General features: G+C 52.7%; 1 protein-coding gene across 2 annotated transcripts; it reads left to right on the top strand.

Annotated features, from left to right (window-relative positions):
* OPLAH (5-oxoprolinase, ATP-hydrolysing) lies at positions 1-27,368 on the top strand. 2 transcript variants are annotated; one of them, XM_089518210.1, is made up of 26 exons: positions 1-280; positions 678-869; positions 3,756-3,864; positions 4,025-4,148; positions 10,111-10,306; positions 11,504-11,675; positions 11,779-11,917; positions 12,149-12,216; positions 12,302-12,555; positions 14,184-14,296; positions 15,093-15,263; positions 15,467-15,604; positions 15,712-15,850; positions 17,424-17,536; positions 17,673-17,824; positions 17,946-18,106; positions 18,595-18,696; positions 20,485-20,659; positions 20,855-21,039; positions 21,277-21,423; positions 22,087-22,221; positions 23,077-23,226; positions 24,708-24,865; positions 25,799-25,959; positions 26,309-26,406; positions 26,527-27,368. In XM_089518210.1, the coding sequence occupies exons 1-26, from the start codon at positions 113-115 to the stop codon at positions 26,680-26,682; spliced, it is 3,876 nt and encodes a 1,291-aa protein (XP_089374336.1). In that variant the 5' UTR covers positions 1-112; the 3' UTR covers positions 26,683-27,368. The 2 variants fall into 2 exon arrangements, with proteins under 2 accessions (XP_089374336.1, XP_089374337.1); XM_089518211.1 differs by lacking the exons at positions 24,708-24,865; positions 26,527-27,368 and having other exon boundaries at positions 26,309-26,396.

A 27,368-nucleotide genomic window follows, 5' to 3' on the forward strand; every position in this document is an offset into this window, starting at 1 on the left:
CTCCCTCGCTCCCTCCCTCCCTCCGCTGGGTCCGTCTGTCCCGGGCCTTGACCGCCTTGCCTCCGTCTGTCTGTCTGTCTGTCTGTCTGTCTGTCTGTCGGCCGGGGCCCCGATGTCGGAGGCGGAGGGCCAGTTCCGCTTGGCGGTGGACCGCGGGGGCACCTTCACGGACGTCTTCGCCTGGTGCCCCGGAGGGAGGGTCCGCGCCCTCAAGCTCCTCTCCAGGGACCCCGGCTACCAGGACGCCCCCACCGAAGGCATCCGACGCCTCCTCCAGCAGGTCGGCCCAGCCCCGGCCGGGAGAGCCCTGCCCTGCCCTGCCCTCCGGCCCAGCAGGGCATCCTCCCCGGAGGAGGGAGCCCCCAGGGAGAGCCTTCCTTGCCCCCTCCCGCCCGGGGAAGGCCCCAAGCAAGACCACCCTCCTGGCCGGGAGCGTCCCCGAGCAGCAGCCTCCGAGGGCTGGCACTAGGCCTGGCACTGTCTGGGCGTTGGCCAAAGGGGGCAAGGGTTCAGTGGGATGGGATCCCAAAGTGGGCCGGGGCCTCTGTCTGCTGCCCCGAACTTCGCTTTAGACCGTTCTGCTCTTTCGGCATTTCTCCAGAGCAGAGCCCTCCCCAAGCCAGGCCTCGGGCAGAGCATTGCCAGGGCAGGTGTCTGACCCCTTTCTGCCCCTCCAGGAGTGCGGCCTGCCCTTCCCCAAGGGGCGCCCCTTGGAGACCTCGCGCATCGCCTGGCTGCGGATGGGGACCACGGTGGCCACCAACGCCCTGCTGGAGCGCCGCGGGGAGCGGCTGGCCCTCCTCATCACCAAGGGCTTCCGCGACCTCCTGCACATCGGCAACCAGGCCCGGCCCCACATCTTCGACCTGGTGGGTCCTGCCATGTCATCTGGGGCGGGTGGAGGGGGGGCCCTGCTCCCAAAAGGAGGCTGCCTGGCCTTTGCACCAAGTGGGCATTCCTAGCAATCACGGAGGTTGCATCTGGGCATTGGGGGCTGGCCAGTGGGGGGCAGCCAGGGCCCCTCGGCCTGCTTCCTCTGCCCTCTGCATGCCAGGGCTTTGGGGGCAGCAGGGGAGCCACCTCCCTCCTTTTCCTTGCGCTTCCTCCAGGATTAAGCAGGGAGAAGCCGCTGGGCTGCCTGCAGAAGGGAAAAGGAGGACTGGCACTCTGGGCTGCCCTCCCTGTCCCTTGTCTGTCTGGGTTTCCTCATTTGAACAAATGCCATCCTTTCGGGGCTGCTTTAGCTAGGAGTGCCTCCACATGGGGGACGGGGTGGGCCTTGGGGTCCCTTCCAGCCCTACTAGCCTGGGACTTGCTGAGGCTTTTCTCCATTCTGTCAGTGGGGTCCTTTGGGTTGGTGTCACCCAGTGCCATCACTCATGGGGGGGCTGGGACTTCAGATGCACAACTGGAAATACCCAGGGAGCAGCCACAGTGTCTGGGGTGCCTCTGGCTGGGGTCTGGGTGGCCAGAGATCCAGCCGGGTGTCACTCCCCTTCTTGGGTGTCACCCCCCTCTGAGGTGTCACCCGGTGTGGTCCGCATGCCCCGCACCCCCCAGGGACGCAACAGCATTCTACTCTATTGTGTCCATCCCTCCATGGGGTAGTAGATGTCCCATCCCTCCCAGCAGTGGAACAGGGGGCAATGGGGAGGTTACTGGGAGCTTTGAGGTCCCAGAGTTGGATCTTTTGTTGTGACAGACCCACATCTGGCTCCAAAGGGCTAGCAAGGAGGGCGTGAAGGAGGTCCAGTCTTGCACTTGGCACACGTAATGGTTTGGCTTTGTCCTGAGGCTAAGAGACGTGGCAGCTTCCTCCTCTGTGGCTGCTGGGCTGCTTCCTCCTCCCTTTGGGGGGAAAACCCCATGAAACCTTCAGGAGAGGCGTCCTGCAGAAGGAGCAGCCCCTTCCTTCGCTGGAGGCACCGTTCCTTTCCGGATGGAAAGTGGACTGGAATGTGGCCGCATTGGAGTGTCCTGCCGGCAGGCTTCCCTTTGTGGGGGGCTGGCTGGTCCCTCTAGGAGCAGGATGCTGGGTTATAGAGTCCCCTTCTTCTTCCTGGGTCTGTGCTATTTAAAATAGAACAGAACAAATACTAAACAAAAAACAACCCTTCGCAAATGACAAAACTTTGCGTCTTGAGTCATTCATTAATTCATTCTCAGTCACTCTTCCCTGCCTCCTGCTCACATATAATATCTACCTATAAATATGTTAAGATGTCCTCCTTAGCTAACCATCCTCTCATTCTTCATGATCTTCCAGAAATTATACCAATGACCGTGTTGTTCTTTCTACTTTAATGACTCTCTCCTTTGATCTTAACGTATTTGGTGAATGTCTTTCTCACTTCCACCTTAAGCATATATCTGTATTCTTTACCAGCTTTATCTTACCTATTATCACCTGATAAGACTTATAGTCCCCTTTAATATAATCTTATCTCTCTAGGCAGCCTTACACTGAGTGCCTGGCGGCAGTCCAAACAGGGGGCAAATGGGGCTGGGCTGGGGCTGCAGTCCTCAGAGTACATAAGCAGCGCAGGCAGGGTGACCAGACGTCCTCCTTTTGCAGGACATGCCCTACATTTCAGCCTTCTGCTCAGGAGGAATTTCATGCCTCCAATATGAAGCATAAGTATACATTTATATGAGTGCTTTCAGATTTTATGTGGTTGTGTCCTACAAAAGTCCTACATTTTATGGTGCCTAGTCCTCCTTTGTGGTTTTAGGAGGACACATGGTCACCCTGCGTTTGGGGGTCTGTTGGCTATGCATCTTTCCCTGCAGAATTGTTGCTTGTGTTGCAGCTCTCAGGGCCATGAGAACTTGGGCCAGTTTAAATGCAAAATAACAATAAGGTCAGTGGTCTAAAACCACATCCAAAATACGAACAACTAAAAGAAATGACTTGGCAGTTCAAGACTTGTGCTGATTTGGGCAAAATCATAGAATCCTAGAGTTGGAAGAGACCGCAAGGGCCCTGATCCAGTCCAACCCCTTTATTCTGCCCTGCAGGAACTCTCAGTCAAAGCATCCCCATTGACAGATGGCCATCCAGCCTCTCTTTAGAGACCTCCAAGGAGGGGGACTCCACTACACTCCGAGGAAGGAGGGAGTTCCACTGCCGAATCCTTAGGTTCTCAAAGCTTTAATAAAAAGTCATATTTTGACATGGCACCAGAAAGAAGCCAGCATAGCACCTGTTCAGACCCCCCAAAAGTCAAACCTTCCTCCAAAGGGTGCCACGGCATTGAAGACCCCGCCGCCACATCCCCTCACTGCGCATTGCTCCTACCAGTTTCTCTATTAAAGCCTTGAGAACCTAACAATTTTCCCCAAGTCATGGACTGTCTTTGTCATTCTTTTAGCTGTTTTGAATGCATTTTAGACCTTATTGTTTTACATTTAAACTATGCCAAGGTGCTTTAAATTAAGCATATCTGTATGCTGCCCTGAGACCCTGCAACATGCAGAAGGGAGGCGGATTGTATTGTTGGAAGCTCTCTTTAGGGCAGCTTGGTCTTTAATGGAGGTTAATGGCCCATTCAAGGGCCTGCTCTGGCTGAAGATGAAGTTCTGTTGCTGATGTGGGCCAAGAGAGCTGAATCCCAGGGGGGTGGGCTTCAGGAATGGCCATGATGTGCACAAGAAAACATCAGCCATCTTAATTTGTCAACATATATGATGCTTCCAGACCTACCCTTCCCTGCCACCACTTTTTCCTGACCTCTTTGTGGTCCCTTCCCTCGCAGGAGGTCTCGGTGCCGGAGGTGCTGTATGAGGCCGTGGTGGAGGTGGACGAGCGCGTGGTCCTGCACAGGGAAGGATGCCCGCTCTTTGGCTCGGCCCAGCGGGTCACAGGTGGGAGCTCCAGCCCAGGCAGCCGGATGGGTTTTCTGGGCAGCCGCCCCTCCAGATCACCTGGGCTATGCCATCCGGAGGAAGGAGGGCTAAGGCCGGTTCCGTGGGGCAGTTGAGTCTGAGCTGTGGGGCTCACCTTGGCTTTCCCATTTCTCCCCAGGTTTGACGGGGGAATCCCTTTTGGTGGAGCGGCCGGTGGACCTGGGTGCCCTGCGAGGAGAACTGGAGGCGCTGTTGGCAAAGGGCATCAAGAGCCTGGCGGTGGTCCTTCTCCACTCCTACCTGTGAGTTTGGCGCTGAGTAGAAAGCACCACCTTCCCTGGAAGGACTTCTGAAGGGCATTTCTGCTGCCACATTAAAGCAGTTTGATCCCACTTCAACCATCATGGGTCCACCCTAAGAATCCAGGGGTTTGTAACAGAGTCCAAGGATTCTCTGGTGCATTTCTTTCCGCTACGAGTATTAGAGCTCTCTGGGAGAGAATCCTAAGCACCTCACAGAACTACAAATCCCATGATTCCCCAGGATGAAGCCACAGGTGGTTAAAAGTCAGGCCAAAGTGCTGGTGTAATGGCATAAAGGGAATGCATCCTGAGCGGCACAGCCTCCCTCAGTATCAAGGTGAGGATGGTCGGGCTGCAACCCTTCAGGATGCAAATAGGCATATGGAAAATATTTGCTCCTTTAAGTAAGAAATGCAGTGATGCGATGAAACAGAAATGATTCCGACATTAAGACCCAACAACCAATGAGAGCACTGACCTCCTTAAGTCCTAGTCTTACTCCCAAGTAACCATGCACAGGACCCCCACTTAAGAGGTCCCTTTCTGGCTCAAATTTAAGCACAGATTCCCAACAAATATTAATGGTAGCGTAACCAAGTGTTTTCCTGCACAGATTAGCATTAACAAAAGGGTTGATGTTTAACTCAAATAAGAGCTTTTTCAGACTTCTGGAAAAAACCCAGCGGCGCCTCCCTTAATCCTGATTGGGGCTTCGGTCTAGAGCTCAGTTCCAAGAAATGCCAAATCATGCGCTAAACCCGTTTGAGAACAAGATCCTTGGGGTAGGTTTAGAAAGACCTTTTAGATACACACACAAAGAGAGGATTGTGTTCCAGACCCTGCTCAAGATGGAAGGTTCTTGTGGAGTTTCAAGTATTGGTGGGGAATTGGGAGGGAGAATCACACCCCAAAAGTCAGGTCCTGCCTTCTCGCATGGCATTGTAGCCTTAAATGCCCTCCCTCCAAACCAAACTGGCCCCGCTTTTACTTCTGTGCCCAGGCCGTCGCCCGGTGCGGTCACTTATGGTGTCCTCCCACACCGCACCATACGTTAGGGGCACAGAACCCATATGAAAGTGGGAAAACTGCCAATAAAATACACTGGGACTTTTCACCTGAGAGAACACTTTCCTAGGAATCTCTAGGTCCAGTGCAACTCTGTGGTCAACATCAGCCCAAAAGGTGACCATAGAATCACCCAGGAGAACCTAGAGACGCCTGAGAAGTGCTCTCTCTAGGAATCTCTTCAGTCCTCCAGCATGACTTTATGGTCAGCTTCCAGCAGAGTCACCCTGAAGGACTTAGAGAGATTAAATCCTTGAATGATCCAATCCTCAAATCAAATGTGGAGACCTGGCTGCATAGTTACTCATAAATCCAATACCTGGAACACCGATCTTACCAGGGCTATCGACACGATCGCTCCCAAGCGCCCTTGCCATCCCGCCCCAAATCGGAGGCCTTGGTTCACGCCAGAGCTGAGGAAGATGAAGCGGTTTGGACGACGGCTAGAGCGCAGGTGGCGGAAGACTCGACTCTTATCCGACAGAACTTGCCATAGGAACTTCCTTCGTTCCTATCGGGAGGCAATACGTGCAGCGAAGAGAGCCTTCTCCTCTGCACGTATTGCGTCTGCAGAGTCCCGTCCAGCAGAGCTGTTTAAGGTGGTGAGGGAAATGACGCAGGTGCCCCCTGCGCCAAATCCCTTACTTAACCCGACGACGGCCTGCTGTGACGCGTTTAACAACTTCTTTGCAGACAAAATCTCTCAGATAAGAGCCAACTTAGATGCCACCGTTGAAACAGAGTCGACAGGCGAGGCGTCCAGTGACTCCACTGATGTAGTTATACTGGATCAGTGGCAATCTGTGAGTACTGATGATGTGGACAAGCTGCTTGGTAAGGTGAGGAAGACAACTTGCCCTCTCGACCCTTGCCCATCATGGCTGGCCGTCCAGGGGGGGATGCATTGATGAGATTCCTTACGGATATCATCGGTGCATCCTTCAGGGAAGGACATATTCCATCTTGTTTAAAGGAAGCGGCGGTTAGGCCACTCCTGAAAAAACCTTCCCTAGACCCCCTGGATATGAGGAATTAAAGGCCGGTGTCATTGCTGCCATTTTTGAGCAAGGTGATCGAGAGGGCGGTTGCCCTTCAGCTCCAAGCTGTCTTGGATGAAACCGATTATCTAGACCCATTTCAAACCAGCTTTAGGACAGGCTTTGGGGTTGAGACTGCCATGGTTGCCTTGACCGACGATCTGCGTCTGAGCATTGACAGGGGGGTGTGACCCTGTTGGTGCTCTTAGACCTCTCAGCGGCTTTCGATACTATAGATCACGGCATCCTCTTAGACCGCCTGAGGGGGTTAGGTATCGGGGGCACTGCCTTGCAGTGGTTCCGGTCCTTCCTCTCGGGCAGGTCTCAGAGGGTGCTACTCGGGGACTGTAGCTCCAGTAAGAGGTACCTCACTTCTGGGGTTCCTCAGGGGGCTATTTTGTCCCCGATGTTATTTAACATCTATATGAAGCCGCTGGGTGAGATAATACGGAGTTATGGTGCTGGGTGTTATCAGTACGCTGATGACACCCAAATCTATTTCTCCATGTCTCGTTCGTCGGCCTCGAATTCCGATGGCATCTCTTCTCTCAATGAATGTCTTCAGGCGGTAATGGGCTGGATGAGGAAAAACAGATTGAAACTGAATCCGGACAAGACGGAGGTGCTCACGGTAGCGGCCCCGAAACCAAGAATTGGGTTGCAACCACCAGTCCTGGACGGGGTCACACTCTCCTCTAGTGACTGCGTTCGCAGTCTGGGGGGCTCCTTGACTCGTCGCTCCTGATGACAAATCAGGTAAATGCGACGGTCAGGAGTGCCTGTTATCAGCTTCGGCTGATACGCCAGCTGCGCCCTTTTCTGGAAGTAAGGGATCTCGAGATGGTTGTGCACGCGCTGGTAACCTCACGCCTTGACTTCTGTAATGCGCTCTACATGGGGCTACCCCTGTGCTTGACTTGGAAATTACAGCTGGTTCAAAACATGGCAGCCAGGCTTGTCTCAGGAACATCTAGGAGGGACCACATTACTCCGGTTTTGAGGTCCCTCCACTGGCTGCCTATCAGCTTCTGGGCCCAGTACAAGGTGTTGGTTATCAGCTTTAAAGCCCTAAATGGCTTGGGTTCAAGCTATCTCAGGGACCGCCTCCTCCCGTACAATCCTCCCCGCGCTCTCCACTCCTCTGGGAGGAACTTGTTGCAGCCTCTAAAATCTAGGCTCGTGGCGATTTCCAGATTAACCATCCCGGCCCAGGTTCCCTGATTCCCTCATTCCTCCCGTGGCCCCATCTTAGTGATGGTTGAGGATCAACAGAGGGACATCAGGGTTTTTAGTCTTTAATTGTTGTTTTTATGCTTTGATATTGTGTTTTTAATATGTTATACTGTTTAATACTGTCTTAAGGGGGGAGGGATAAAGTGTTTTTAATTGTTATACTTTATATTTTACTGTTGTCAACCGCCCGGATTGGTTTGCCATAGGGCGGTATACAAATAAATATTATTATTATTATTATTATTATTATTAATCACAATTCCCGCATATCACTAAACCTAAGGGCAATAGTTGCAGCATAAACAGCTAGCAAAGTTATTATTTATTAAAATTATACTTCTAAGTTGCAGTATCCTATGCACAGCCTAAATGTATTTACAGGTACATTGTAGTAATAATAATAATAATAATAATAATAATAATAATAATAATAATAATAATGTTTATTTATATACCGCTTTTCCAAATTAGATCAAAGCAGTGTACAACAGCAAGTACAATACAAAGTCAAAATAAAACGTAACAGGCCTCTCTCCCCTCAAGATGGTGGCTGAAGGGAGGGCTTTTCTTCTTCAGGCAGGCAGTTGGAGCTTGCCTGCCTCTCTATTTGTTCTATTTGGTTGAAGTGAACATCTGGTAATAATAATAATAACAACAACAACAATAATAATAATATAGTTTGTTTATACCTTCCGCCTCTCCGACGGATCGAGGCGGGATTACAACCTTAAAAGACACTTAGTGCAATTTACAATCAATACAACAATACAATACTAACACTGAATTTACCAAGAATTCCTATTAGTTCTCTAAAAATTACCATTTGTCCATTAGCCAAGAATCAGAGTCAAGGCAGAGCGTCGTCATAACCTTTTATATGGAAGGCAGTGGATAAGGCCGCCGGAAGAGGTCCGTTTTGAGTGCCTTCTTAAAGGCCTCCAAGGGAGTAATGAGACGGGTCTCTTCTGGTGGGTCATTCCATAATCTTTGGGCCACGATAATCTTGGAAAGACGTGATAGAATAATTTACAATAATTTAAGAAACAATTAAATTTTGAAAAGCCTGGGCGTCTCCTTCTCCTCTCGCTGAGCCTTGCGCCACTCACACCATTTCTTCAATGTTTTACAGGTGAACTCCACAGCCCATTTCTGCCAGAAGGCATATATTTGGGGAACAGTGGTGTCACCCCACTTTGGGGTCTCACCTGGTGTGGTCCGAATCCCCCTGTGCCCCCCTGTGCCCAAGAGAGTCCCATCTCCACTTAATGAGGCAAAATGGGTGCAGATCCACAGATAGTGACCCCTCTGGTGTGAGTTGCAGGCCTTCTGACCAGCTCCCTCTTCCTCAGCTGCCTGAAGGGCTGATGGTCATTCCTCCTGCTCCCTCCCTTGGCTGCAGCTCCCCTTCCTCTGATGGGGTCCCCTTTGAGGTCCATGGAGACCAGAGAACTGGTTGCCCCATTTTGATCTTACGTGGGCCAGCCCAGCTGGGTCAAGGGAGTGCCTTGGTGAAGAAGATGTGGGATTGGGAAATGCTTTGCAGGCCGAACAGGCGCCGGCGGGTCTCATAATTTCTCCTCAGGCTGTTTGGCCGGGATCCTGTCAGTGATGTGCTGCAGCTGAGTAGCTTCAGGTGCCTGGTTTGGGATGCTGCATAAGGAGCTGCTCACTGGCTCCTTGCACAAAATCCAGCCTGCTCCCACCTGCTGTCGTGCCCCAGGGATGGGGGTCCCATGGACATCTATTACTGCTTGGGGGGGGGGGGGGCTGGGAAGCCAAGCCTCCTGGCCCCAGTTCCTCAGTTGGGGGGTTGGGGGCAGTGAGGTTCCTGGATGTTTGGGGAAACAACCTCATTGCTCTGTCCCTGGAAGCAAAACTGGAGCTGGGCATTGCCAGCAACCCTTCCCCAACCAGTGAACGGCCAAGGCATACCCTAGTGTGACATGTGTATATGATGATGATGATGATGATGATGATGATGATGATGATGATGATGATAATAATAATATTTTATATGTATCCCGCCTCTCCGTAGGATTATTCCCTCCTTCCTTACACAAAAACATAATAATAATAGTAAATAATAATCATAATAATAATTCTTACCCACCTCTCCCCATGGATCAAGATGCAGGAACAACAACAATTACCAAACAACATCCATTTAAAACATACATCAGTTTAAAAAGACAAATGACATACACACACATTAAAAACAATCCACATTTAAAACCCATCACTTAAGAGTCACAATTTAAAAATCATCTAGATAAGCCTGCCGGAAGAGATTGGTCTTTAATGCTCTTTTAAACTCAGACAGCGTATTCAGCTGTTGAATCTCTTGTGGCAGGTCATTCCACAATTTGGAGGCGGCCAAACAAAAAGACCTTTGGCTGACAGTTGCCACCCTAGTCTTGGCTGACTGGAGTAAATGTGTGCCAGAAGACCTGAGCATGGAGCTGGGTGTCCAGGGCTTTATGCTCCTCACACTCCCATGTACACCTCAGCCTTTCCATATCTAAGCACTCCTTAATACCCCAGCCTGCTCTTGCCCCTCTTCTTGAACCTCTCTAGGTGGCCCTTGTGTCTCTTGTGTGGCACCAACGGAGCCTCTTGTGTCCTTACAGGTGGCCGGAGCATGAGCGGAAGGTGGGGACGCTGGCCCGGGAACTGGGCTTCCAGCAGGTCTCGCTCTCCTCCGAGGTGATGCCCATGGTGCGGGCAGTGCCCCGTGGTTACACGGCCTGCGCAGATGCCTACCTCACCCCTTGCATACGGCACTACCTGGACAGCTTCCGGGCGGGCTTTGCTTCCCAGCTACAGGTGAGAAAATGGGGGAGCAGGGTGATTGGGGTCCCTTGTGGCTGGGAAGGGCCCCCTCAAAGCACTTGGCCTCGGTGGCTCTTGGTTGCTAGCGGTGGCTTTGGCCAGCAAAACTCTGTCCGCATCTCCATCTGGCTGGGCATGAGACTGGCAGGTCTGTATCCAAGCCCCATCTCCGCCAGGTTCTCATGGAATCACAGAATTGGGAAGGACTCCAGGGGCTATCTAGACAGCCACCCATGGCTAAAGCACTCTCACTTTATTTCAGGACCCAAATAACTCCCTTTTGCCATTGCCTACCTGTTTGTGAAGTGGCTCTGCTTTGCAGGGTTGTTGTGAGAGCAAAGGCGCTGAACAAACACACCAAATTGAAATCACTGCATCAGCAATCCTTTGGTTGGGCTATATCCCACCCAGAAGATGGATGCAAAGAGACAATGCTGGCCTTGAACCCAGGAGGAGTTCCAATCCTTCCAGCCTCTGTGCTAGTCCTTGCTTTGATCCTTTCCTCCTTGGAATGGACTTTCTATAGAGTAAGGGTTCAAAGGGCCCCAAACACCAGCTCCGGTCTTAAAGCGTCCTTGGCACAAAATGTTGGATGGGGGGGGGGGCTTGGTTCAAAACTGCTATGCCACCCCACCTTCTTCTGTGAGGCTCTCGTAAACGTCCCAGTTTTGTCTTCCCACTTTTTGGAAAGGTGTGACGGGGAGCCGGGACATTGGGTTCTCGTACAGCCATCCACACTGCAACATTCCTTAATTTGCTAGACAGTGCTTTTGTGTCCGACCAAGGAGATTAGGGTCAACGTTCCTGACTTCCCCATTAGGCTTCTCACAACAACCCTGCAAGGTGAGCTGTCCAAAAGATGAACTCTGGCCCACCAGCTTCCTGCCTGGACAGGAATTGGGATCTAGATGAGCCTGATCCATGGACAAAACACTCACCCTTCCTTCCTACTGTGGGAGTGTTTTAAAGGAGGGGAGTGAAAAACAGCAAAATGGAAACTGGTGGACCCTCCTTTAATTGAATTGAATGGCTGCACCTAAGAGGTGCTTCTGCTGTGGCATTCCTGTGTTGGCATTGAGGTTGGCTAGATTATGCGTAGGGGTCCCTCCCCATCCTGCAATGCTACTACAAAGTCTAGACAAGTGCCTGCCATTGAGCAAATGGCCCCAGTGCACCCCTTTCTCCCCACAGGGTGTGCCGGTCATGTTCATGCGCTCCGACGGGGGCCTCACCCCCATGGCGGCCTTCAGTGGCTCCCGGGCCATCCTCTCTGGCCCGGCTGGGGGAGTTGTGGGCTACGCCATGACCACCTACCGCCGGGCAGAAGGCAAGCAGCAGCCCATCATTGGCTTCGACATGGGAGGTGAGCTCAGCTGTGGGGCCCAAGGAGATGCGGCGTGGGGCTGAGTGGCATGGCCAATGCTCTCTGAACCTCTCTGCCCACCTGTTCCTGTGTCCTCCCTCAGGGACGTCCACGGATGTGAGCCGCTACGCTGGGGAGTATGAGCACGTCTTTGAGGCCACCATGGCTGGCATCAGCATCCAGGCCCCACAACTGGACATCAACACAGTGGCCGCAGGGGGCGGCTCACGGCTCTTCTTCAGGTGGGGCCAGGTCCAGACCTGGGGCTGTTGGGTGGCCCCCAAGCTGAACAATCTGCCTTTTTTATTTTGCCATCTTCCCATTCCCCAAGTGACACCCCTCTGGCTCCTGCATGTTCCTGTTTCCTTTTTCCTATCTGGGTATTATATGGCCACCTGGTAGACCCCCACCCTACTGCCAGTGTTGCCCCCCTCCTGTTATGATTGTCACCCTTTCTTTCTTTCTCTCTCCAGGTCTGGGCTCTTTGTCGTTGGCCCCGAATCGGCCGGTGCCCACCCTGGGCCCGCTTGCTACCGGAAGGGTGAGGCAGCCTGGCCCTTGTGGCCACAGGAGGGTATGGCCAGGAGGCTGTGGGCAGCTGACCCCTTCCTCCCCGTTCCCTGCAGGAGGTCCGCTGACCGTGACGGATGCCAATCTCTGCCTGGGTCGCCTTCTCCCTGATTACTTCCCTCGCATATTTGGGCCAAACAAGGATCTGCCCCTCTCGCCAGAAGACGCACTACAGGGATTTCGGAAGCTCACCAACAGCATCAACGCCTTCCTGGGTGATGGGTCGTCCCTCAGCGTTGAAGAGGTGGCCATGGGCTTCATCCGGGTGGCCAATGAAGCCATGTGCCGGCCTATCCGGGCCTTGACGCAGGTACGGGGTGGCAGTAGCTTCTGGGTACCTTCTTTTTTTCTGGTGCAGGGAACTGGAGGCTGGGTACAGGGTGATGCTTCCTGGCCCAATCCTCATGTATGAGGGTCTCAGGCCAAGTGGAGACCCAGTGGTAGCAATCAAAAACCAGAGATGAAAAAAGCAGACAAACAAAAGAGGTATATTTGCAACAGATCCATGTAAAAAGGAATGGAGCTGAATGTGATTCGGATGGGCACGGGGAGTGTACCCTGCCATGCCCTTTCTCCTGCATAGTTGCAGCCCTGGGGTGGCTGGTAAGGTGTCACCGGGAGCATCATCCTCTGACCAGCGTGGGTGTCAGGCTCCTGCTTGTAGGCCCCTCTTCCAACAAGTAACAGCTTTATTGAAAAAGGTGATATATACAACAGAAGTGACTTTTTTGTCGGGAATGAAGATGGATAGTAACATATGGTTTATATAGTCCCACAAAGCAAACCCACCCCATCAAGCACTAAAGCAAGTTAATTGGATGACTCTTTCCCACGCAGTGAGGAACCTCCTCCCCAAAGATGCAATGTCCTCCAGTCCGGGATCTTTGGCAAGCTCTCAAAACAATCTCCCCGCTGCTCCTGTGACCTTGAAGCATAAACATTCCCCACAACTAGACTAATAATAATTAATAATAATTTGTTTTATTTATATACCGCTATTCCAAAGATCATAGCAGTGAACAGCAAGTAAGCTAATTAGCAAGTAAGCTAATTTGCCCCCAACAGTCTGGGTACTCATTTTAGCTCCCTCCTCGGAAGGATGCAAGCCTGAGTCGAGCTCGGGCCCTTTTGCTGGTCTTGAACTCGCAACCTTGTGGTTTCAAGTAAATGGCTGCAGTACAGGCATTTAACCACTGCGCCACCAGGGCTCAGTAACAATGAACCTTAACAGCCTAGGAGTATAATCAAGCACAGTTATATATCCCATCATCCCACAACCCAACATATATAGCAGCATCTAAAATATAATAACAGCATATTAAGTATAATGAACACCTTAACATAACATCATATTAGCAATAGCAATAGGCCCTTCATGTTTTAGTCCCCCCTCCCATCACAGGGTCACTCCCTAGCATTCCAGTCCTAACAAGCAAGCACAGAGGCTAACAATCAGTCTACCACTTTCTAGTATGTTCTATTAACCCATTACACATTAAACCCACTACTGTCCTAACCTAATAATATTTAAACAAAACCCTAAACTTATAAGCCTCATGACAGAAACCTCAAATGAATAAATGAATGCAGGGGATTTCTGACAGTGGGGCACAGTGGCTTTGCCAAGGCCCAGGCACCCAAGTAGTAAAAGCACTACCATTTTTGTTGGTGGACTGATGCCCATGGTCCCTTTGCCCAGCTCATAGCCACAGCAGCCTGTTTCTGATTCTTTGACCATTGTGGGCAACAGCCTCTTTAGAGGTACAGGAAAACATCAGCCATCTTAAATTTGTCAACATATATGATGCTTCCATTCAGGCCACACAATGGAGTAAAATTGCATGCAGCCCCTTGCACTGGGTGCCCGCATGGCAAGAGCTGGGGGAGTCGGTGCCTTCCCAGTTGGGTTCCCACCTGCTTCCTCTCTTCCTCCAATAGGCCCGGGGCCATGATACCTCCCGGCATGTGCTGGCCTGCTTTGGCGGAGCAGGAGGGCAACACGCCTGCGCTATTGCCCGGGCGCTGGGCATGAGCAAAGTCTTCATCCACAAGTACGTGTCTGTGGCAATGGGCAGGAGAGAGGGGCAAGGGGAATGCCTGTCCGCTGGCACTTGCAGGGCAGGTGCTCCTGGGAAGGAGGGACAGAGATGTGCTCCTCGAAATAGTCACTAGGCAAGGGGCTTAGTGGACCAGAACTGGAATGGGGGCTCTGGAAAAGATGGGAAGGGGAGGATGTGGCTTCATGGCAAGATGGCAGCTGCCTTCCCCCATCACCCAGATTAGGGGGAAAGGTCTGTGGGTGGGAGGGAAAGGTCACCCCCTTCTTCTTGCTGCAGGTGTAGGGAAATGGGAGACTGGTGGGGAGGGGGCTTTTGTGACACGCTGCTTCTCCCCACTTCAGTCACAGCAGAATACATGGTTCCTTGAAATTTTTGCGGCTGGGGGTAGGTGGACAGAGTGCCCCCCCACAAGGCTGTTTTTTGAACTCCTCTGGACCCCCTAGAAGTCCCTTTCTCTTTCAGAAACCCTTTCTGCATGGCTGATGCTCCTGTGAGTCTCCTTTGAGGACAAACAGGGGATGGCGCAAGGGCAGCCCCCCCCCCCCCAAGACCACTAGCATTCCTTGGGCTTGTGTTATTTCCTAAGGCATTCTCGCCTCCCAAAGTTCCTAGTGGCTCCCAGTTCTTGCTTTGCAGCAAAGATGTCCTGGGACTCTGCTGCTTGTTCCTTTTCTTTGGAGAGAGTTCTGCACCTCCATGTTACTTCTTTGGGGGGGGATGTAGCCAGAGCCCCACCTCACCTGTCTTCTGCCCCCCAACTACCTTCCTTCCTTCTTTCTCCTGGCAGGCACAGTGGCATCCTCTCCGCCTATGGCCTGGCACTGGCGGACGTTGTCCATGAGGCCCAGGAGCCCTGCTCTTTGCCCTACGGCCCTGAGGCCTTTGCCCAGCTGGATGAACGGATCGCCGCTCTGGAGCAGGAGTGCATGGAGGCCCTGGAGGGCCAGGGCTTTACCAGGTGGGTGGCCTCTGCCTGTGGTCAGGCGGGCGGCACGGGGTGGGAATTCAGGTGGGAATGGGCCAGGGCTGGGCCCTGGCAGAGGGGCCATCTACTGCCAACTCATGTGCTCCAGAGCTGGATGGCAGAGCCCTTGCCTCATGGGTACACTAGATGGAAGTAAGGTGAGCTGAGTGCCCTTTTCCTTTCCTTCGCTACAACAGATCCCAGATCAACACAGAGCCCTTCCTCCACCTGCGCTACGAAGGGACAGACTGTGCCCTCATGTGCTCCGCCAAGGGCCACCCGGCCACCCCCAACTCCTGCCGCCAGGGGGACTTTGGGGCTGCCTTCACAATCAGGTCAGTTACCTCCGGTCAGACAGCAGGCCTGGCAACTGCCCCAGCCCCCTTCTTGGGGACTTCCTGTGGAAATAACCATGGCCCCAATCCCGCTCTTGTCCCCCCAGGTACCAGCAGGAGTTTGGTTTCACCATCCCCAACCGGGCCATACTGGTGGATGACGTCAGGGTCAGGGCCACGGCCAGTTCTGGACTGGGACAGGAGGAACCCATGCCAGCCAGCGAAGGGCCCCCTCGCCTGGAAACGGTAGGAATCTCCAATAGATAGATAGATAGATAGATAGAAAGAATAGCTTGTTTCTTCTCTGTATGGGACCCTTTCACTCCCTCTGGCCGCTCTCCAACTGTTCCCTGCCTCAGTTTCCCCCTTGGAAAGATTCCCTCAGACAGAGTAGGGGTCAGCCTCTTGTTTTCCATGCCAGCCCCCTCACCCAGTTTCTCTTCCCTCCTCCTGGACCAACATCTGCCCCCTTCTGCCAAGAAGGCACTTTGTGCATGGCTGAGCATGTGCTTGGCTGGTTCTGCATCTGCCAAGAAGCCGGGTGGTGCCATGGCATTCCTCAGCAGAGCCAGACACGCTGTGCTTGAGCTGCCGTTGGGCAACTGGCAAGGACATGGGTTCGAGTGTGAGGAGTCAGGGGGAAGTGTTGATCCTTCTCTGATCGTGCCAGAGCCATTCGGGGTGGAGAGCTGCTCAGTTAATTTCCAGGAGGCGCCAGGGCATGCCTGCCCTTTAGGAAGGGTTGGGGCTTCCCTGGGAGGAGTCATTGGGGTGTGTGGGGTGGGGGCTTCCCCTGGAAGGCCTTGCCTGAGCCCTCTCCCCCACACACAGCCTGAGCAAAGGGGGCTTGGTGTTGATCCAGCATGCTTGGTCTTGTTTCCCACCCATTTGGGCAGTGCCAGTGGGGCGGAAAGGTTTCCCAGTTCCTTCTCAGACTGGAGGCGGCAGCCAGAACTGGAGTTCCCCCGCCCTGATTTTCTTATTGCCCCCAAGGCAATAAATATCTCGCAAAGTTTTTCTTGCAAAAGGAGGAAGGAATGCCAGCCTGGGCCGATCATTTGGCCCATCTCCCTCCCAATTCCCAGTTCTCTGAGCTTCTGAACATCTCAGGAGCTGCTGTTGCAGGAGTATTTTCCACAGCACTGTTGAAATGGAGTGGGGTTTGTGCATGATTTCGAGCTCATAGTGCCAGTCTGGCCTGGGGTTCCTGCCTAGGAGCCAGGTCGGCAGATGCCAGTCCTCAGAGACTGCAGTTTCCACAGGAGAACAGGGGTCTGGGAGCTTTGCGTGCAAATGGTGTCTTCTGCTACTGAGCCCAAAACACCAAAAGGTCACTTTATTACAGGCTGGGAGAATTCTAAGCTTGGAAAGTGTCCCAGAGGCCCAACCCAATTCTCCGTTCTGCCTCCTTGCCCCATACCTGTCCAATGTCTGCGTTAGTGCCTCCAGGGATGGGAGGCTTCCTAAGACAGCTGGTCCATTGCCTTGAGTTCTGTGTTGATTCTGGCCCTGGTATACAACCTATGGAATCCTGGGATTTATAGTTTGGTGAGAGAGGGACTAGAGCTCTTTGGGGGAGAATGTTAAGTATTTAAATTCTGCAGTGAGCCACAGGATTCCCTAAAATGGAGCCCATTGGGCTCAAAGTGCTACCAAAGTGCTGTGCCACTTAGAAAGAGGCCTCAGGTGAATGTTTTTCACTGCAGTTCACCATGACTTGCCTGAGGTGACTGTTTCAGAAGCCCCCTGACCTGGAAAGTGGGGTCTTCCTGGCCTTCTCTGGGGTGTTGAGAGGTGGCTCCCCGTCCTCGCCCCACAGGTGTCCCGCTGCTACTTTGAGGGCGGCTACCTGGACATCAGCGTCTACCTGCTGGAGGACCTCACCTGGGGCCACTCCATCCCAGGGCCCAGCATCCTCATTGACAAGAACAGGTGAGAGGGATTAGTGGGATCTCACTTTGGTTCCCTCCCTGACCCCAGTTTGGGGGGGGTCTGCTTCCTGGGGAGGGTGGTGAGAGGGGGCATTCTCCTGGGAAAAGGAGTCAAGTGGCCTCTGTTGTTTCCTCAGCACCATCCTGGTGGAGCCCGGCTGCATGGCCACCATGACCCGCCTGGGGGACGTCTGCATCGCCGTGGGCTCAGGGGCAGAGCGCCCGGTGGGCCCCCACATCGACCCCATCCAGCTCTCGATTTTCTCCCACCGCTTCATGAGCATCGCAGGTAAACTCTGGGGGTGGCTGCGGGGAGGCAGCGTAGTGTGTCTCTTTCTCTGCATCTGCCCCACAGATCCTGATGGAGTTCCTCTCGTTTCCTTCTTCCTCCCCCCCAAACTCCCCCACAGAGCAGATGGGCCGCATCCTGCAGCGCACGGCCATCTCCACCAACATCAAGGAGCGCCTGGACTTCTCCTGTGCACTCTTTGGGCCTGACGGGGGGCTGGTCTCCAATGCCCCCCACATCCCTGTCCACCTGGGGGCCATGCAAGAGACGGTTCAGTTCCAGGTAGGCTCCCTGCAGTCAGAGCCCTGGGCCAGGGAAGAGGAGAGCGGGGGTCCCCATGGGGCTGGAGAAACCCTCTCTTTCCTCCCAGCCTGGGAATCGTAGAGTAGCAATGGCCATCTACTCCAGCCAAGACTCTGCTCTGTTTGTGGAGGTTTTTTTATTGAAATATTTACCTCCTGCCCTACATCTGAGGCTCTCTGGATGCTGTAACCTGATTTGGGGCAATTCCTGCCTGTGCTTGGAGGGGGCTCTCCTTTTGCCCCCCCCCCCCATCCCTTTCCCTTCGTCACTTCTATTTGGAGGGGTTTAGCTAAGCTTTTGACAGTGGCCCCCAATTGTGAGGTTGGGAAGCCAGGAGCTTCGTGGCCCCTCATGCCTTCAGGGCCTGGCTCCCAGGCCCCCCACAACAAAACCCCAAGTTTGTTCTCCTATACCCCACTTGTATTAACCTTTTCTCCCCCATATTTTCCCCCTCGTTACCCTTCCAGATCCAGAACCTGGGACTGGACATCCATGAAGGAGATGTGATCCTGAGCAACCACCCATGTGCAGGGGGCAGCCACCTGCCGGACCTCACCGTCATAACCCCGGTGGGCTGGGGAAGGGGGCCATTTTGAGGAGTGGGGAAGGGGAACACCGGGACCCTGGCCTCCTGAGGAATAGCAAAATGAGGACCCAGGAAATGCAAATGGGAAACCACTCAGAGTCAGGGGCTTCCCAGCAGATCATGATCCCCAATTAGCAGACACTCATCCTGCTTTGCATTAGCCTCCCATCCTGAGGCCGGCCTTCAGCACAGAACAAGACACAGGCAAATCCCTCTGCATTCCCAGCCTCACACAGGATATATAGACCCACTTTTCCAGGCAAGCATTCTCTGAAGATGCTGCTGTCGAAACGTCAGGAAGAAACTCTTCTAGAACATGCCACAGAGCCCCCCCAAAAAACCACAAAAAACTGCTCACAAAGGGTTTTGCAGATGATGGTCAGGCCCTAATAATAATACAGTTGGCCCTCCACATTTGTCGTTTTGATTTTTGCAAATTTGATTATTCACGGTCTTGGTTAATACGTTCTCTCTAGAAATCTCTAGGTCAGGGGTAGGCAATCTTTTTGAGCCGGGGGCCGGGTTGCTGTCCCTCAGACAACTGGGGGGCCGAAGCCAAAAAATAAATAATTAAATAATTTTTAAAAAAACTTAAATATATAAATAAACCAGGACAAATGTAGGACAACATTTTCAAATGGAAGACACTTTTTAAAAACAATGGAGGACACATGGAAAAATTTGCTGATTTTTTAAAAAATGTTAATATAAATGCATGTTTCTGAGGCTTCTATAGACAATTGCCCCCCAAAGGCCCCGGCGGCAATCGGCAGCAGGACTGGGCTGGGGCTGGTCCCAAGGCCTTGCCAGGCCGCATCCGGCCTGCAGGCCGCAGGTTGCCTACCCCTGCTCTAGGTCCTCCAGTGCAACCCTGCATAGAGTTCAGCTGGAGGACCTAGACATTCCCAGAGAAAGCACTTTTCCAGGGATTTGTAGGCCGGCCGGCATGAGTCTCTGATCAACATCTGGCAGGTGTTGACCATAGAATGACACTGGAGGTTCGTAGAGAGGCGTTCTCTTAGGTAAAAAGAATACTATATTCGTGGGCTCCTTCACGCCTAACCGCAGCGAATGTGGAGGGACCACTGTTGTAGTAGTAGTGATGATAATAATAATAATAATAATAATAATAATAATTGTTATTATTGTTGTTGTTGTCATTATTGTAATATTATTATTTCTTAACCCCCTCGCCCCATGAATTGAGGCAGGGAACAACAATCAACAAATAAACTAGACCATGGAACAATGGATGCAAGCTACAAGAAAAGAGATTCCAGCTCAACATTAGGAGGACCTTCCTGAGAGTAAGGGCTGTTTGACAGTGGAACACACTCCTTCCTTGGAGACTGTTTTTAAACAGAGGCTGGATGGCAATCTGTCTTTGATTGAGAGTTCCTGCATGGCAGGGGTTGGACTGGATGGCCCTTGTGGTCTTTTCCAACTCTATGATTCTAAGATCCGCTAAAGCATGTCATAGTTAAAACATATATCAGTTTTAAAGAACAAATGATGCACACATATTAAAACAATTCACATCTAAAATTCATCATTTAAAATGGGAATTGAATGGCTGGCCCTGAAGCTGCTGGGGCTCTTTCTTACTTGCCCTTGAAGCCCCGTGTGGGAGCCCCAAGGATTTGGCCAGTTGCCCCGAAGGCCCAGCTCATGCCATCCTGGCCTGCCAGCCCCCTCAACCATGTGGGGATCCCTGAACCTTGAGCCACCCCACCCCAGTGGCCTTTGCTCACCTCTTGCATTCTTGACTCAGGTTTTCTGGCCAGGGGAAGCCAGGCCGGTGTTCTTCGTGGCAAGCCGGGGGCACCACGCGGACATTGGGGGGATAACACCCGGCTCCATGCCCCCGCACTCCCGCTCACTTCAGGAGGAAGGTGCCGTCTTCATTTCCTTCAAGCTGGTCAAGGGTGGCATCTTCCAAGAGAAAGGTACGTCTCTACAAAGACCTGGAAGGAAGGCGGCAGAACCTGGCCTGGCTGGCACTGTGGCTCAAGGCCGGGAAGGGGTTTCCCCCTTGGGTGACCAGTGCCAGCTCCTCTTCATCCCCTCTTGGGCCTGGGATGGTTTTGGGAGCTGGGTGTCTCTCTGAACCATTCCTGCCTGACATGTTCCTTCTCTTGCAGCTGTAACGGAGGCTCTGATGGCCCCTGGCCGCATCCCGGGTAGCAGTGGCACACGCAACCTCCATGACAACCTGTCCGACCTTCGTGCCCAGGTGGCCGCCAATCAGAAGGGGATCCATCTGGTGAATGAGCTGATTGGCCAGTACGGGTTGGAGGTGGTCCAGGCTTATATGGCCCACATCCAGGTGAGAATGCAGGTGCCCCAGGTATGCATATTCGCACAAGGTGGCTTTGCAAATAAGGCATTCAGACCACCAAGAGCCCTGAGCTTGTTGGAAAGTGGCTTCTGGTTTTAACATGCCCAAAGTGGTCTTGCAGCCGTAGGGCCTGAGGTCAAGAATGCTTCTGAGAATGGGACGTGTGGAACTGTTCAAAGCTAGGGTCCTCTGCTCCGCACTGACCACTATCTCCCCCTCCCCCAGGCCAATGCGGAGGTTGCTGTCCAGGAGATGCTGAAGGATTTTGCCAAAGGCCGAGGGGAGCTGGGACGCCCCCTCCTGGTGGAGGCTGAGGACTTCATGGACGATGGATCCCCCATTCACCTGAAGGTGACAGTGGACCCCCAGGAGGTGAGACCCAGATTGTTAAAGAAGGTTGAAAGGGCATTGAGCTAAACTCTCTGAACTAGGACGGTGGGTGTTGACATGGCACAACATAAAGAATGTCGAGGGGATCCTTTCTTAGGTCTGTAAAGTGAATACCCAGCTTGTTAGGGGCAATGGGCTTACAGATTTGTATACCTCTTAGAGAGAGCTGAGTCCACTATGAAGCAGTATAGAAATGTGAGTGTTATTGCTACAGTATTGCTAATGCTATTTCTCCAAACTGGGATGGTGGGCATTGAAATGGCAAAGTGCAGATGAACATTGAGGGGATCCCTCTGAACTGGGATGGTGGGCATAGAAATGGTCACAGTCCCTGGATCCCATGTATACCAAACATCAGAGTACGCATGAGGCTGGAAATTTTATTTGCCCCACTATGCATGGCTGTTTGTGCTTCCTTACATAGATTCTATTGGTTGGTATACATGGGATCCAGGGAATGTGGCTTTACCTTGATGAAGGTTGACACCTCACTATGGAAAAATCAGACTCCATCGCATTCTTGATTGTGGGATTTTGCCATTTTTGATAACAAAACAGCCCAGGGCTGGGTGCCTCTGTGTGTTCTGGGCTGGGGTCTCTGCCCTCCTGTCCCTAAATCCTAGGCCTCCCATTTATGCCCCCCAGGGCACGGCCGTCTTTGACTTCACCGGCTCCGGCCATGAGGTGTACGGGAACTGCAACGCCCCACGCGCCATCACCCTCTCCGCCCTCATCTACTGCCTGCGCTGCATGGTGGGACAGGACATCCCCCTCAACCAGGTGAGGAGGCGTGTCGGACAGGTGTTGAGATGCCAAGGCGAGGAGGGGGCTGTGGCTGCCAGGCTTCCCAGGGCAGAAATGGTGGAGAAGGGGGCTCTTGCTGCTGCCTCCCATCTGGAAAAGGGCACCTGTGGCAGGGGGGCATCCTGCCTGCAGAGGTAGTTTTGCACCCAAAGTGACGTCTCCAGAGGGCTGACGCTCCTGATCAGGAAATGGTGATCCTGAGCTGCCCAAGTAGGAGGGACATAATAATAATGTTTTTCCCTTCCTTGATCCATGTGGAGAGGTGGGTAAGAAATAATAATAATAATAATAATAATAATAATAATAATAATAATAGTAGTAGTAATAGTTGTTGTTGTAATTATTATTTCTTACCTGCCTCTCCTCATGGATCAAGGCAGGGAACAACAATAAATCAACAATGAACAGCATCCGTTAAAACATATTAATTAAAACATGCAACAGTTTAAACGGACAAATAAGACATACAGATTTTAAAACATTCCACATCTAAAATTCATCTAATTCATAGTTTAAAAATCATCTGGATAAGCCTGCCAGAAGAGACTGGTCTTTAATCCTCTTCTGGCAGGTCATTCCACAGTTTCGGAGAGGCTAAAGAAAACGTCCTCTGGCTGACCGTTGCCAACCTAGTCCTGGCTGATTGGCGTAAATGTCCGCCAGAGGACCTGAGCTGAGTACGGGATGAGATTATATGGGAGGAGGCAATTCTGTAGGTAACCAGGACCCAAAGCAATGAAGTCACCTTTTTGGGGGGTCAGGATCAAAGGACGTGGGAAGGATCTCTCAGTCGGCCCTTAGAGACCTCTCTCTCAAACTCTCTTTTTACAGGGCTGCCTGGCCCCCATCCGGGTCATCATCCCCAAGGGCTCCATCCTTGACCCCTCTCTGGATGCGGCCGTCGTGGGGGGAAACGTGCTGACCTCGCAAAGGGTGGTGGACGTCATTTTCCTGGCCTTTGAGGCCTGTGCGGCATCCCAGGTAAGTGTTGGGGAGAGGGATACTAAGCATGGCTAATGGAGGCTGGGGGCAAGGTGAGACGGTACAGGGCCTTTGACCCCCAACCTCATCCATATCTCCCCTGGGCTGGCCACAGAGGTTCGCTCTTCTTTCTTTGTAAGGAATCAGAAGCTCTGGCCACCTCTGGATTTGTTGTCAGGGGCTTTGGTAACATGGCAAGGGAATCCACAACCGTTACGTTGTGGGCACATCTTACAACACGGGTGGGCTACACCAGACCCTCCAAATATCAAACTGCAATTCCCTTTATTCCTTGCTGTTGGCTGAGCGGGCTGGAGACATCCATCGATGATGATGATGATGATGATGATGATGATGATGATGATGATGATGATGATGCTTCTTCAGCTGTCTATTTTCTCAAAACTGGGACTTGCAGCAGCTTACAGTGAGACCTTGGTATCCATGGGGGATCTGTTCCAGACACCCCACCCCAAGGATACCAAAATCTACAGATGCTCAAGTTCCATTGTCCCCAATAGCAGCACACACACATGGACGTGTCGCCATTAAGGACAACGGGACTTCAGGCGAGATCCTGTTGGTCCTAATGGTGGTGTGGCCACATGCATGTGCCACCATTGGGGGCAACACGGGCTTACTGTCAAATCCATGGGTGGCAAGTTGCTGATACTAAGATCCCAATTTACAAATTAAAGCCAGTTCAATGCATACAAATGTCTAGTATTAAAATATAATTAAACCATCAATAACATTTTAAACCAAGTAAAACGCACCATTAAAAATAATAAAAAGCCACTTGTTATCCCTCACTAACCCTGGGTTTTAAGGGAACTGGTGGAAAGAGCCATGACTCGGTGCCTCTCCCTCTGCCTAACCTGTGGGCTGCAACTTGGCTTGCTGGCGCGAGACCTCTTTCTGCAGCGCTGCTGCTGTCACTGCAGTGATGGCAGCCTGACCATGCAGCAGCCTGACTCTGAGGACACAGCCTCCTGGATCTTGGAGCAGCCAATTCCTCTCTGGGAGTTTCTCAAACCTCCCTCAGCAAGAGGGGTAGAGCAGTAAGACTTGTAAAATGGCCCCTGACATGCCCCTATTTGCATCCGTCTGGCCGCCTTCTTTAGAGTCAGCTCTGTGGTTTGCGAATCCCTCAGTGTTGGGCAGTTTGGTTCTGGGGCTGAACAGCTGTTGCAAAGTGGGGCAGTCTCTCTATTTGGGAAGCAACCTCCTTCTAGACTCTCTGCGCCAGACCCTCGGTCCTTTTCACTTTTGACTGACCATGCACCAGTTGACCCTTCCCAGGATCTCATGGAGATGCTGATGGGGAATTATTGAACCTGGGGACAAAGCAGGGGAGGGGAAGACTGTATGTTCTTGTCCTGGAGGTGGAAGACCCTGCAAGCCAGGAGTGGTGGCCATGTGGGGGGAGCAGGGGTCTTCCAGGGGTCTTGGCCTTTCTCACCCCTTTGGCCTCCTTCCAGGGCTGCATGAACAACATCACCTTTGGGAACGAGCGCGTGGGATACTATGAGACGGTGGCCGGCGGGTCTGGGGCAGGGCCCCATTGGCACGGCCGGAGTGGGGTCCACACTCACATGACCAACACCCGCATCACTGACCCAGAAATCCTGGAGAAGCGGTGGGTGCTCCACGGGGCAGCAGAGCGTTGTGCCAGTGTCCTGTGTCCCGTGGGGAAGTAGCCGGGGAGACGGGGACTTTGGGGAAGAACTGGATGGGCTCCCCTCCTCTTGGGTGGCCTCTATGGCTCCCAACCTGTGCAGCTGCGATGCAGCAGCTAACAAGACCAATGTGATTTTAGGCTGCATCAATAAAAGTATAGTCTCTAGATCAAGAGAAGTAATAGTGCCACTATAGTCTGCTTGGGTCAGGCCCAACCTGGAATATTGTGTCCAGTTCTGGGCACCACAATTTAAAAAGGATGTGGAAACTGGAGCATGTCCATAGGAGGGTGACCAAAATGGTGAAGGGTCTGGAAACCATGTTCTAGGAGGAACAACTTAGGGAGCTGGGGATGTTTAGCCTGGAGAAGAGAAGTGTAGGTCTTTAAACAAAGGCTGGATGGCCGTCTGTCGGGGATGCTTTGATTTAGATTTCCTGCATGGCAGAATGGGGTTGGACTGGATGGCCCTTGCGGTCTCTTCCAACTCTATGATTCTTTGATTCTGTGCATGCCAGTGGGAGGCCTGTTTGAGACCCTGGCTCCCTCCTTCTCCTCCTCATGCCTCCCAGTAATCGGCTGAGGGCCAAGGAAGGCTGGTTCCCCCACATTTGCAAAAGCTCCGCTATGCTTGGCTCACCTTCCAGGATACGTCGTACGTCTCCAGGAAAGGTGGTGGGGCACTCTTTCATTGGGGTTTTCTGAGCAGAGGTTAGAGGGTCTACCTGCCAGAGGTGTTTTGGCTATGGCCTTCCTGCCCTGGCAAAAAGGGATTGGACTGGATGACCGTTAGGGTCCCTACCCAACTTCACAGTTGTATGCTGGTGGAGAGGAGAGGAGAGTCATATTGAGGTTGCTGTCCATTCTCCATGCTCTTCCCTTCTCCCCTTCCAGATATCCGGTGGTCCTGAAATCTTTCCAGCTGACCCCCAGCACAGGGGGGGATGGGCAGTTTCGCGGCGGAGATGGGGTCCGGCGGGAGCTCCAGTTCCGGGAGGAGATGGTGCTGTCGGTGCTGAGTGAGCGGAGGGCTTTCCGACCCTATGGCCTGCAAGGTGAAGGTGGAGAGAAGATGGTGGAATGCCTGCTGAGTCTAGTCCATCACTGCGGTGCCCCAACCCCTAGTTCCTGTGGGGTGCAGGCCAGGCCTCTTTGGGCCCTCACACACTGAGAACTTGGAATGCTCCTCCTTTTCCCCTGAGTTGCAGAGAAGCTCCAATCCATTGCTAGCGGGTGGCAGCTCCAGGTGTGGGGGTCTTTGGTGCGGGGGGTCTTCTAGTGTATCTAGGGAATCTGAGCTAGTGTAAATGGCTGTCCCTATGGATAAGGGTGGACCCCCCTCCACTCAATCCCACTCTCCTCCACCCTCTCTCTCTTACCCCTTTGGCTCCCCTTCCCTGGCAGGTGGCAAGAAGGGCGCTCCAGGACTCAACCTGCTCATCCGACAAGATGGCCGGACCATCAATCTGGGAGGGAAGACCTCTGTCCCAGTGTACCCTGGGGTAAGCATCCAGCGTGTGTCCTTCCAGAGTCAGGTGATACTTGGGGAGAGGGCTTATCTTTCCCTTCTCAGCATGGGCCATCCCTCTCCAAATGCCCCCTTCCTTTCTCTCTCCCTCCAGGATGTCTTCCGTCTGCAGACCCCCGGCGGAGGAGGCTTCGGACCACCATCCGCAGCCCAGCACTCTCTGCAAGCCCCCTCATCCCCACCTGCAGGCCGGTGCTTTATTGAACGAGGAAGCCTCTTTGACTACCGCCTGGCCCAGGAGATGGCATGAGGAACCCCAAGATACCCACAAAGACGTCCAGCCCCATGCGTTGACCATTGGCACTCTGGGCAAAGGGAGGGTGGTGGCATAGATAGAAATATTAGGAAGGCTGGGGCCAAGTTAGCTGTCGGGGAGGAGTGGATGAAGGCCCCTATTCTGGTGGCCTGTTCGCCTGATTCCTCCTGCCCATGGGCCTGGAAAGGAATGGGTGCTTGGGGTGAGAAAGATGACTCAACTTCTGCCAAGGAAGTTTGGGCGGATGGGTGCCAGGAGGAGAAGCTCCACTTTATGTCACAAGAGGGCAGCAGGGTCTGAATTTGGGTTGTCCAGCATATACATTATGTGTGGCTCCAGGACGGTCACTCCAGACTCCCCAGAAAGTTTAGGCTCTTGTTCAAGCCAGGAAGCCTGGTGCCTTATTCCTCTCCTCTTTCTTTGTGTTGCCACGCTGCCCCACAGCTCTGCCTCCATCCCAGCCAAGCTGCCTTCTCCCCAAACACTCCTTAGACTAAGTGCCTCCTTGAACTGCAGCAGCCATGCCAGGGCAAAAGGGGTCTCATCCCAGTAACCTCTGCCCACCTCATTGCATGGCTCCCAGTTCTTCCGTCAGGAGCAGGGGGTGCCATTTGGCCAACTTGGTTTGTGGCTCCACTTTGACATCTGCAGAGTTAATAAAGTTGGCACTTGCTGTTTGG

The sequence above is a fragment of the Sceloporus occidentalis genome, unplaced genomic scaffold (assembly GCF_023333645.1).
Source record: "Sceloporus occidentalis isolate IW3139 unplaced genomic scaffold, rSceOcc1.0.p SCAF_3, whole genome shotgun sequence".
NCBI lineage: Eukaryota > Metazoa > Chordata > Lepidosauria > Squamata > Phrynosomatidae > Sceloporus > Sceloporus occidentalis.

Excerpts from the sequence above, each read along its gene's own strand:
- OPLAH (XM_089518210.1), top strand. The coding sequence starts at position 113 with ATGTCGGAGGCGGAGGGCCAGTTCCGCTTGGCGGTGGACCGCGGGGGC. Across the intron at positions 281-677 it reads TCCGACGCCTCCTCCAGCAG|GAGTGCGGCCTGCCCTTCCC; the intron begins GTCGGCCCAGCC and ends CTGCCCCTCCAG. Across the intron at positions 17,825-17,945 it reads CCGCTTCATGAGCATCGCAG|AGCAGATGGGCCGCATCCTG; the intron begins GTAAACTCTGGG and ends ACTCCCCCACAG.